The sequence below is a fragment of the Bufo gargarizans genome, chromosome 3, assembly GCF_014858855.1.
Source record: "Bufo gargarizans isolate SCDJY-AF-19 chromosome 3, ASM1485885v1, whole genome shotgun sequence".
Lineage (NCBI taxonomy): Eukaryota > Metazoa > Chordata > Amphibia > Anura > Bufonidae > Bufo > Bufo gargarizans.
In genome coordinates, this window is record NC_058082.1 from 602170352 (window position 1) to 602183118 (window position 12767).

Sequence of the window (12767 nt, forward strand, 5' to 3'; positions counted from 1 at the left end):
TCACCTGTATATATACACTCAGCTTACTGTACAGCCGGCATCACCTGTATATATACACTCAGCTTACTGTACAGCCGGCATCACCTGTATATATACACTCAGCTTACTGTACAGCCTGTAGTCACCTGTATATATACACTCAGCTTACTGTACAGCCGGCATCACCTGTATATATACACTCAGCTTACTGTACAGTCTGCGTCACCTGTATATATACACTCAGCTTACTGTACAGCCTGCGTCACCTGTATATATACACTCAGCTTACTGTACAGTCTGCAGTCACCTGTATATATACACTCAGCTTACTGTACAGCCTGCGTCACCTGTATATATACACTCAGCTTACTGTACAGCCTGCGTCACCTGTATATATACACTCAGCTTACTGTACAGCCTGCGTCACCTGTATATATACACTCAGCTTACTGTACAGCCTGCGTCACCTGTATATATACACTCAGCTTACTGTACAGTCTGCAGTCACCTGTATATATACACTCAGCTTACTGTACAGTCTGCAGTCACCTGTATATATACACTCAGCTTACTGTACAGTCTGCAGTCACCTGTATATATACACTCAGCTTACTGTACAGCCTGCGTCACCTGTATATATACACTCAGCTTACTGTACAGCCTGCGTCACCTGTATATATACACTCAGCTTACTGTACAGCCTGTAGTCACCTGTATATATACACTCAGCTTACTGTACAGCCTGCAGTCACCTGTATATATACACTCAGCTTACTGTACAGCCTGCAGTCACCTGTATATATACACTCAGCTTACTGTACAGCCTGCGTCACCTGTATATATACACTCAGCTTACTGTACAGCCTGCAGTCACCTGTATATATACACTCAGCTTACTGTACAGCCTGCAGTCACCTGTATATATACACTCAGCTTACTGTACAGCCGGCATCACCTGTATATATACACTCAGCTTACTGTACAGCCGGCATCACCTGTATATATACACTCAGCTTACTGTACAGCCGGCATCACCTGTATATATACACTCAGCTTACTGTACAGCCTGTAGTCACCTGTATATATACACTCAGCTTACTGTACAGCCGGCATCACCTGTATATATACACTCAGCTTACTGTACAGTCTGCATCACCTGTATATATACAGTTAGCTTACTGTACAGTCTGCAGTCACCTGTATATATACACTCAGCTTACTGTACAGCCTGCAGTCACCTGTATATATACACTCAGCTTACTGTACAGCCTGCTGTCACCTGTATATATACACTCAGCTTACTGTACAGCCTGCAGTCACCTGTATATATACACTCAGCTTACTGTACAGCCTGCAGTCACCTGTATATATACACTCAGCTTACTGTACAGCCTGCAGTCACCTGTATATATACACTCAGCTTACTGTACAGTCTGCAGTCACCTGTATATATACACTCAGCTTACTGTACAGCCGGCATCACCTGTATATATACACTCAGCTTACTGTACAGCCTGTAGTCACCTGTATATATACACTCAGCTTACTGTACAGCCGGCATCACCTGTATATATACACTCAGCTTACTGTACAGTCTGCAGTCACCTGTATATATACAGTTAGCTTACTGTACAGTCTGCAGTCACCTGTATATATACAGTTAGCTTACTGTACAGTCTGCAGTCACCTGTATATATACACTCAGCTTACTGTACAGCCTGCAGTCACCTGTATATATACACTCAGCTTACTGTACAGCCTGCTGTCACCTGTATATATACACAGCTTACTGTACAGCCTGCAGTCACCTGTATATATACAGTTAGCTTACTGTACAGTCTGCAGTCACCTGTATATATACACTCAGCTTACTGTACAGTCTGCAGTCACCTGTATATATACACTCAGCTTACTGTACAGTCTGCAGTCACCTGTATATATACAGTTAGCTTACTGTACAGTCTGCAGTCACCTGTATATATACACTCAGCTTACTGTACAGCCTGCTGTCACCTGTATATATACACTCAGCTTACTGTACAGCCTGCAGTCACCTGTATATATACAGTTAGCTTACTGTACAGTCTGCAGTCACCTGTATATATACAGTTAGCTTACTGTACAGTCTGCAGTCACCTGTATATATACACTCAGCTTACTGTACAGCCTGCAGTCACCTGTATGTATACACTCAGCTTACTGTACAGTCTGCATCACCTGTATATATACACCCAGCTTACTGTACAGCCTGCAGTCACCTGTATATATACACCCAGCTTACTGTACAGCCTGCAGTCACCTGTATATATACACTCAGCTTACTGTACAGCCTGCAGTCACCTGTGTGTGTGTATGTGTGTGTATATATATATATATATATAGATATATAGATATATATACACTCAGCTTACTGTATAGTCTGCATCACCTGTATATATACATTTAGCTTACTGTACAGCCGGCATCACCTGTATATATACAGTTAGCTTACTGTACAGCCTGCATTACCTGTGTATATACACTCAGCTTACTGTACAGCCGGCATCACCTGTATATATACACTCAGCTTACTGTACAGCCTGCATTACCTGTGTATATACACTCAGCTTACTGTACAGCCTGCATCACCTGTATATATACACTCAGCTTACTGTACAGCCTGCATTACCTGTGTATATACACTCAGCTTACTTTACAGCCTGCATCACCTGTATATATACACTCAGCTTACTGTACAGTCTGCGTCACCTGTATATATACACTCAGCTTACTGTACAGCCTGTAGTCACCTGTATATATACACTCAGCTTACTGTACAGTCTGCAGTCACCTGTATATATACACTCAGCTTACTGTACAGTCTGCAGTCACCTGTATATATACACTCAGCTTACTGTACAGCCTGTAGTCACCTGTATATATACAGTTAGCTTACTGTACAGCCTGCATTACCTGTGTATATACACTCAGCTTACTGTACAGCCGGCATCACCTGTATATATACACTCAGCTTACTGTACAGCCTGCATTACCTGTGTATATACACTCAGCTTACTGTACAGCCTGCGTCACCTGTATATATACACTCAGCTTACTGTACAGCCTGCATTACCTGTGTATATACACTCAGCTTACTGTACAGCCTGCATTACCTGTGTATATACACTCAGCTTACTTTACAGCCTGCACTATTTATATATGACACTGTGAACATGTTGATTCAGCTAGACAAAGGCTCAATTAAGAGAGCTGAAACGTTGCTGCTAGATGGGTTAATGAACCATCCATTTATTTCTCTATCACAAGAAAGTGAATTCTGGAGTGCTGCCGTCTTTATACCCAGCAGTGATACACAGGAATAATACTTTATTATGAAGTTTTTATATTTTTGGAACATCCTTATTGTTTTTTGCTCCAGAATATGCCTCGGAGAGGAAGACAAGTGGAGGTAGAAGATGATTCTCCTACACCTAGCAAGTTACCTCATCCCAGCAAACCACCTCTGGACTTTACCTCACCCCAAAGTCTTTTTGAAAGTTTTATTGCCCCAATGACAAGTGAGGAATTCTTCAAGTCTTATTGGGAGAAGAAGCCTTTGCTGATCCAGCGGAGTGATCCTGACATACAGAGTTACTACCAGTCTCTGTTTCCCATGACTAACCTAAAACTCGCATGTGGGAAAGGCATTCGCTATGGGCGAGACGTGAACATGTGCAAATGCAAAAATGGAAAGAAAATCCTGTTACCAAGACGAGGAAAAGCCAGCTATCTGGAGATATTAAAAGACTTCAGAAGTTCCAGGGCAACGATCCAGTTTCATCAACCACAGCGGTTCAATGTAAGACATATAGTATAACCATATACAGTATACCTGCAGTAGGGGTATGTTCACATGTTGGATTTGCACATTGAGAACATATTTTACAAGATCTGCTGTAGAAATCCCGGACCTACACTGTCATTCCATGGGGCTAATGGTAGAATGTTAGCCACCAGGCAGCCAAAAAGCCACACAAAAACTTTTTGTACTGTTAGAACAGGGTTGCAGAAATCTACTTCACAATGGGTTGCAGATTTCGTTAGATTTTATGTGGTTTCTCGGTGCAAAATCTGCATCATTAATTATCTGCATCTGTTAAATGCAAAATGTTGGCATAGGGCTAATTAGTAATGTAAGTTAAACAATATATAACCATATTAACCCCTTCCCGCACCTTGACATAACTCTCCGTTTAGGTGAGGCCTTACTTTGCGTACTTCAATTAACTCTCAAGTTGCTGGAGTGGAGATTGGAGCTAGCTGAAATCCTGGACATTGAACCCCCTTAGATAACACAGTCAATAGCGACTGCACCATCTAGGCAGTTAAACAGAGGACGAGGCTTCCTCTTTCACTCCGTTGGCCCATCTACTGCTCAGTTGAGGGATGCCGATGGCTGCTATGGAAGATGGCAAGGCCTAACAATGACCCCCAGGTCTGCAAACTGCCATGTACAAAAAAGCGATAAAGCAAAATAAAAACTATATAAATTTGGTATTCCCATAATCGTACAATAATGTTATCATGTTAATTATACTGCACATTGACTGCTGTGAACCCCCCCCCCCCCCTCCCACATAATACAATTTTAAAGTTGCCTTTTTTATATCCATTCTGCTGACCCCTATAAAGTGGAATAAAAAGTGATCAAAAGACTTCTACAGGGAGTGCAGAATTATTAGGCAAGTTGTATTTTTGAGGATTAATTTTATTATTGAACAACAACCATGTTCTCAATGAACCCAAAAAACTCATTAATATCAAAGCTGAATATTTTTGGAAGTAGTTTTTAGTTTGTTTTTAGTTTTAGCTATTTTAGGGGGATATCTGTGTGTGCAGGTGACTATTACTGTACATAATTATTAGGCAACTTAACAAAAAACAAATACGGTATATACCCATTTCAATTATTTATTTTTACCACTGAAACCAATATAACATCTCAACATTCACAAATATACATTTCTGACATTCAAAAACAAATCGGTGACCAATATAGCCACCTTTCTTTGCAAGGACACTCAAAAGCCTGCCATCCATGGATTCTGTCAGTGTTTTGATCTGTTCACCATCAACATTGCGTGCAGCAGCAACCACAGCCTCCCAGACACTGTTCAGAGAGGTGTACTGTTTTTTACCTCCTTGTAAATCTCACATTTGATGATGGACCACAGGTTCTCAATGGGGTTCAGATCAGGTGAACAAGGAGGCCATGTCATTAGATTTTCTTCTTTTATACCCTTTCTTGCCAGCCACGCTGTGGAGTACTTGGACGCGTGTGATGGAGCATTGTCCTGCATGAAAATCATGTTTTTCTTACCTTGCAGACTTCTTCCTGTACCACTGCTTGAAGAAGGTGTCTTCCAGAAACTGGCAGTAGGACTGGGAGTTGAGCTTGACTCCATCCTCAACCCAAAAAGGCCCCACAAGCTCATCTTTGATGATACCAGCCCAAACCAGTACTCCACCTCCACCTTGCTGGCGTCTGAGTTGGACTGGAGCTCTCTGCCCTTTACCAATCTAGCCATCTGGCCCATCAAGACTCACTCTTATTTCATCAGTCCATAAAACCTTAGAAAAATCAGTCTTGAAATATTTCTTGGCCCAGTATTGACTTTTTAGCTTGTGTGTCTTGTTCAGTGGTGGTCGTCTTTCAGCCTTTCTTACCTTGGCCATGTCTCTGAGTATTGCACACCTTGTGCTTTTGGGCACTCCAGTGATGTTGCAGCTCTGAAATATGGCCAAACTGGTGGCAAGTGGCATCTTGGCAGCTGCACGCTTGACTTTTCTCAGTTCATGGGCAGTTATTTTGCGCCTTGGTTTTTCCACACGCTTCTTGCGACCCTGTTGACTATTTTGAATGAAACGCTTGATTGTTCGATGATCACGCTTCAGAGGCTTTGCAATTTTAAGAGTGCTGCATCCCTCTGCAAGATATCTCACTATTTTTGACTTTTCTGAGCCTGTCAAGTCCTTCTTTTGACCCATTTTGCCTAATAATTATGCACACCTGATATAGGGTGTTGATGTCATTAGACCACACCCCTTCTCATTACAGAGATGCACATCACCTAATATGCTTAATTGGTAGTAGGCTTTCGAGCCTACACAGCTTGGAGTAAGACAACATGCATAAAGAGGATGATGTGGTCAAAATACTCATTTGCCTAATAATTCTGCACGTAGTGTATATGGAAAATGGTATGAAAGCTAAAGCTTGTCCTGCAGACATCAAGCCCTGAAAAAGAAAAAAGTTATGCCTCTCACGCTGGGTTCACACTTTAGCGTTCGCGATGGAGCGCTCTGTATGCGCGATTGTACCGGCGTTTGCAATCGCGCATACAGAGACAAACGAACGCCCATTGTTGAGCGTTCCCGAAAGTCTATGTACGGGAACGCGCGACAAGACGCCCCAAAGAAGCTCATGTACTTCTTGGGGCGTCGGGCGTTTTACAGCGCGATCGTACGCGCTGTAAAACGCCCAGGTGAGAACCATGCCGATAGGGAAGCATTGGTTTCTCCTTGTTGAGCGTTTTACAGCGCGTAGGAATGCGCTGTAAAACGCTCAGGTGTGAACCCAGCCTCAGAGTATGGCGACACAAAAATATATTTTTTTAAAGTGTTTTTATTGTGCAAAAGTAGTAAAACAAAAAATCTATATGGGGGTCTGAAGCACAGAATAGACTATGGTCAATGCTGCAAAAGCAATGGCAAAATTGTATTTTTTTTATTTTTTTGTATTTTGTCCATCCCCAGAAAGAGTTAGCAAAAGTTAATCAATAAGTTATATGGGGCCACTGATAAACACAACTCATCCCGCATCAATCAGGCCTCATACAGCTATGTCAACAGAAAAATAATAGTGCTATAGCTCTTGGAACATGATGATTTAAAAGCAAAAAAAAAAAGTCTTTGTCCTAAAGTCCAAAAATAGGCCAGTCCTAAAGCGTTTAAAGGTAATGCCCAGTCCCATATTTATTTCCAAATAAACATCTTACGGTATGTGTTAAAAGGCTAGGATATGCCCCTAATGTCTGATCCCAGAGGTGGTAAACTTAGAACGGAGCCTGCAAAGTCCCGGAGGGTGCACAGCGCATGCGCGGCCGTCCTCCAATAATTCCTGTGGGAGTGCCGAAAATAGCACAGTGGCATGCTCGGCTGTTTTCAGAAGCCCCATTCAAATAAATTGGGGGAGCACCGCGCAAATACAGGCACGCTCCATTCACTTCTATGGTGCTGTCATAGGAATGAATGGTGGGTGGCCATGCATGCATGGTGCACCCTTTGGGATTTTGCAAGCTCTGTTCTTAACATAGGTACGGGTCTCAGAGGTGGGACCCGCACCTATCAGACATTGGGGGCATTTCCTAGCGATATGCACTCAATGGCCGAGATGGGAACAACCCTTTAAAATACAAAGAATAAAAACCCACCGTACTTACTTCTGCAATCCCCCATCACTTATGCGCCAGTGGTTCCCAGGTTTTTGTTTACGCCCTTGCGGTGACTACCTGTCACTTTGACCTGTGGTTATGGTAGTCAGTCCGATTTATTTATTTTTTATTTTTTTAAATGTCCCATTTGCCCAAATATAGCCTTTAGCCTTCTGTGGTAAAATGCTAGATGTTACAGAACCTGCCATAAGTGTGATGTTAAAGGTGTGTTCTCACCACAGACATCCCCTTTCCTGTCAGAAGAACATGGTAGCCCCTGGCAATCAGCAGATCGCTGGGGCAAGACATATACCCCGCAGCCAATGAATGGCTGACCATGAAATACAAGGACAGCTCAAGTCCACTAGAGCAGGAGAGCAGCGGCTCTGTGCTGTCTTATAGAGGGGTTCTTAAGGACGGGACCCCGCTTCTTTGGCGTTTTTATCTCGGTGTAGGACGATATGGACACAGGTCATCTTCATGAGACAACCCCTCTAAAGTGGTTTCAAGGTAGATCCTCACTTCTGTCAAAGCTTCAGATGTTCCAGTTTCCTTTGTTTCATTTGTCACCTGCTGACCAGATTTGTGACCAGTTTGCTGAATATTTACGTATGTTAGGTGCTGGGGTGAATGGTTTTCACTAATGCTGATCGTGATCTTCTTTCTGTACAGGACAAGTTATGGCAGATCATGGAGAAGCTGGAGTGTTTCTTTGGCACACTGGTTGGATGCAATGTGTATATCACACCATCTAGCTCTCAGGGCCTGCCACCACACCATGACGATGTTGAGGTAAATGGGCAGTCTATTGTATGTATGACAGAGTCTCAGACAAGCTTTTCAATACCATTCATGGATAAAGGCCACGTGCCCTCCACATTTTCCCGGATCCTTTTTGCGGAATTGACATACAGATACGGACAGCAAACAGTGCATTGAAATGAATGGGTCCACATCTGATCCGCACCAAAAATACGGTCGTGTGCACAGGATCTAAATACTGGCAAAAAAGCCATTTCTGCACAGAGAAGACCCCTTGTGATTCTTTTTGTTCCCATCTTAGCAAAACAAAGCTCAGCGTGTGCACAGACAGCAATTCCACTGGTTCTCTGATCAGAGCGTTGGTCATGTGAGAATTAGGGTCCATTCACACGTCCGTTGTTTGTTTCCTGATCTGTTCCGTTTTTTGCTGAACAGATCTGGACCAGATCAGGACCCATTCATTTTCAATGGGTCCTGAAAAAAAACGGACAGCACAATGTCAGATTTCTTTTCAGGACCCATTGAAAATGAATGGGTCCAGATCTGGTCCAGATCTGTTCAGCAAAAAACGGAACAGATCAGGAAAGAAACAACGGACGTGTGAATGGACCCTAAGCCTTTCTTTTGTAAATGGGCCTCGGCTCAATCTGTTTCTTGGAAGGTTGAGAGCTAGTCCATGTGTGAGATGTAATGGTGGACATACTGGACAGCTTTCCCAGGTCCACTTTCACACTAGCGTTATTCTTTTCCGGTATTGAAATCTGTTGACCGGTCTCAATACCGCAAAAGAACGCATCCGGTTTGTCCTAATGCATTCTGAATGGAAAGCAATCCGTTCAGTATGCATCAGGATGTCTTCTGTTCCGTCCCTTTTGCGGTATTTGACTGGAGAAAATACCGCAGCATGCTGCGTTTTTATTTTTATTTTTCCGGCCAAAATCCTGGAACTCTACTGCATTTGCCAGATCCGGCATTAATTTCCATTGAAATGTATTAACGCAGGATCCGGTACCAAGTGTTTTGGAAATTACGGCATCGTTGGATCAGGTTTTCCGGTCTGCGCATGTGCAGTGCTTTCTAGATGTGAAAAAAATAAATATCGGATCCGAAAGACAGATCCGGTATTTCAATGCAAAAGTCTAACGGATCCGGGGAAAAAAAGATATCCGTTTGCACACGGATTTCCGGATCCGGCAGGCAGTTCCGGCAAAGGACCTGCCTGCCGGATTCTTTTAACGCTAGTGTGAAAGTACCCTTAGTCCTTGTATTCACTACTTGTCTTAAAGGGTATGTTCAAAGATATGAACATATCCCTTATCCATACGATACATGATAAGCATATCAATGGTGGTGGTTAAACTGATAAGACCCCCTACTGATCATGAGAACGGGATTCTTGAGTCCCCCTGCTGAATGGAGCGATGGTCATGTTCAGGATAGTCAACTGCTGCTTCATTCATTCGGGAGAACTGGGAACCTCATTCTCGTGATCGGTCGGAGTCCCAGCGCTTAGACCCCACAATCAGATGCTGGTCCTGTGTTGTATCATTTGTACAAAGACTTTTTAAATGGGTTTTCCAGGATATTATACATTTATGGGCTATCCTAAGAACAAATGATCATTGGAGGTCTCTCCTGCCAGGTTCCCCTCCGATCAGCAGAATGAAGGGGCAGCCGAGCTTGCTGTAGTTATTGTGGACCTTCCCTGCAGTACCTGGCATAGCAGTGTCCTCCATATACGCTCTGCTGTGTACTAGACATTCAGGTGAACAGGGCTGAGCTGCGGTACGAGGCATGGCCGCACCCATATGGCAGTGATGTATCTGCTGCCCCCTTACTCTGTGGTCAGTGGGGATCCCAGGAGTGGATAGCCCATCTATGTAATATATCAGGAAAACCCCTTTAGGGTATGTCCACATGGGATGTATGTTGTAAAGATTTACTGCTGCAAATTTGCATGCGGCAAATCTTGCAGCATTTTACAATACCGGCAAGGTGGATGAGACTTTCACACTGTGAAAAAAAATCTGCGTAGTAAACTAACCTCCGGTGCAAATTTTTGATTTATAGCATGTTAATTTATGCTGTGGATCTAACGCTTTGCAATGCACAGGAGGAAATCCACAGTGGAAAATCCGCCCCACATATAGTGTAAATGCTGTAGCAGAGTTGCGTGCCAAAAATAGGGGGACTGGTGGGTGGAGAACCCTCCAGGACTCGCTTATTTCTGAATAAAACCCTTTATGGCGCCAGTAGTGGTTGAATGATAGTGGTGGTTATAGTTAGTTGCGTGTGTAGTATGTTTTTGCATCAGCGTTATAATTAAAAACGGGGGTGAAGGTAGAGGGATGTGTGTAGAGATATTGATGTGTAGGATAAAAAGCGTATGGATATACACACACATATGATAAAAATCTGCAAAGAAGATCAATTGATTGTGTACACATATATAAAAATTCTGCTGATAGGATAAAAAAATTGTACACGTAGGTGGGATCACTGCATACCGTCTCGAGTGGCTGAGAGGCCGTGTTCTGCAGTATCGTACACCGTGTAGTATGGTACAGTTTTGGCGAATCAAATAGGTAAAAACAATGATTGTTTAAAAGGATACCAATACATAAATTAATGTGGTATCGTAGGTAAATTACTCACTTCACGAGGGGGGCGGTTTACCAGGATGAGCTTAATACACCTGTAAACCGAGTACCCCCCCCCCCCCCCCCCCCGCCTGGATCGCTTCTGGAGTTTTAACGGATGAAGGCAGCCAATCACACGGGTGCTTCCCTTCAAAGGTCTTTATGGCATGTACATAATATCCGGCTCAATGCGTTTCGGGACAGGCACGTCCCTTCATCAGGAGCAGTGACTACTCTAGAAGCGATCCAGGCTGGGGGGGTACTCGGTTTACAGGTGTATTATGCTTATCCTGGTAAACCGCCCCCCTCGTGAAGTGAGTAATTTACCTACGATACCACATTAATTTATGTATTGGTATCCTTTTAAACAATCGTTGTTTTTACCTATTTGATTCGCCAAAACTGTACCATACTACACGGTGTACGATACTGCAGAACACGGCCTCTCAGCCACTCGAGACGGTATGCAGTGATCCCACCTACGTGTACAATTTTTTATCCTATCAGCAGAATTTTTATATATGTGTACACAATCAATTGATCTTCTTTGCAGATTTTTATCATATGTGTGTGTATATCCATACGCTTTTTATCCTACACATCAATATCTCTACACACATCCCTCTACCTTCACCCCCCTGTTTTTAATTATAACGCTGATGCAAAAACATACTACACACGCAACTAACTATAACCACCACTATCATTCAACCACTACTGGCGCCATAAAGGGTTTTATTCAGAAATAAGCGAGTCCTGGAGGGTTCTCCACCCACCAGTCCCCCTACTTCTGAGTTCTGCCAGCTGCTCATGTGAAGCCCTTATCTCTGATCTCATTATAGCTAAACTCTTATCAATCTGATCAGATTATAGGTCAGGAGATCAGAGATAAGGCCTTACATGAGCCATCAGTCTGCAAATTGACTTATTTTTTGAACCCCATGTATCATAAAAACTGCTGAAAATTTTTAATAAAGACCGACTGAAAAAAATTTCTTTATTCCAAAATGAGTAAAATGCGATCGCCCCAAAACTGATCCGTAGCCTTTAAGCTTTCAGGTCATCAGTCTGTGCGGTGGATATTTTCCTTTGTGGAGAAAGTCTGAAATCCACAGCAAAATCTGCGTGTGTGATATTGCAGATTTTGCCTTCAATTTTCTTCAGAAATCTTGTAGATCGGACATGCTGTGAACTTGAAGATTCATAGGATATCTCAGGCCTGTGAATGGGATCTTGTGAAACCTTATCCATATACATTGTTGGGGTTCAGGTGTGGATTCTGCATGGCTGACCCGCCACGGGTGCTTGTTTCACCCAGTGACGTAAGCATCATTGTGATTGTTTTATTTCTGGATGGTGATGTCATTTATAGTTCTTCTCCATGGTGATTGTAGTTACAGCAGATGGCGGTATAATACAGCGTCTGTACTTCAGTGAGCGATGTACAGTGCCATCTCTCATCATCTTCACATTCATTAGTAGTAACAATCAGATAGAATAGGATTTTTGAAATTTTGGATAATGGAACTTTCTTCTTCAATTCTTGTTTAGCTAAATCAATTGTCAGCTATGTCTTCTATTAAAGGGGTTCCCCGCTGGTCAGATATTGATGACCTATCCTGAGGATTGGCCATCAATATAAACAGTCTGCACAACCCCTTTAACTGTTATAAGGGAATACAACAGAATATGTATACGTATATCCCCCTCTACACACATCGGATGGGAAGTGGGCTCTGCCAGTGAATACTAAGGTCCGTGACCGCATTAGCTATTGCCACCTAGACCATAAATGACCTGCTGCTGTATGTTACCCTGTACCAGGAGGCTCAGGATGGACAATGCTGTATGTTACTCCCAAATGGTAGAGTGCATGGAATTGTAGACGGGCACAGGAAAAGTAAACGCTAAAATG

The 12767-nt window shown here is 42.9% G+C and overlaps 1 protein-coding gene across 1 annotated transcript in view; it reads left to right on the forward strand.

The window, feature by feature from the left end:
* Window positions 1-12767, forward strand: part of RIOX2 (ribosomal oxygenase 2) — a 31526-nt gene that overhangs the window by 1877 nt on the left and 16882 nt on the right. The window contains exons 2-3 of the mRNA XM_044287800.1: window positions 3398-3817; window positions 8124-8243. Coding sequence (XP_044143735.1) covers window positions 3401-3817; window positions 8124-8243 — 537 coding nt within the window. The 5' untranslated portion in view covers window positions 3398-3400. The remainder of the gene's footprint in view (window positions 1-3397; window positions 3818-8123; window positions 8244-12767) is intronic.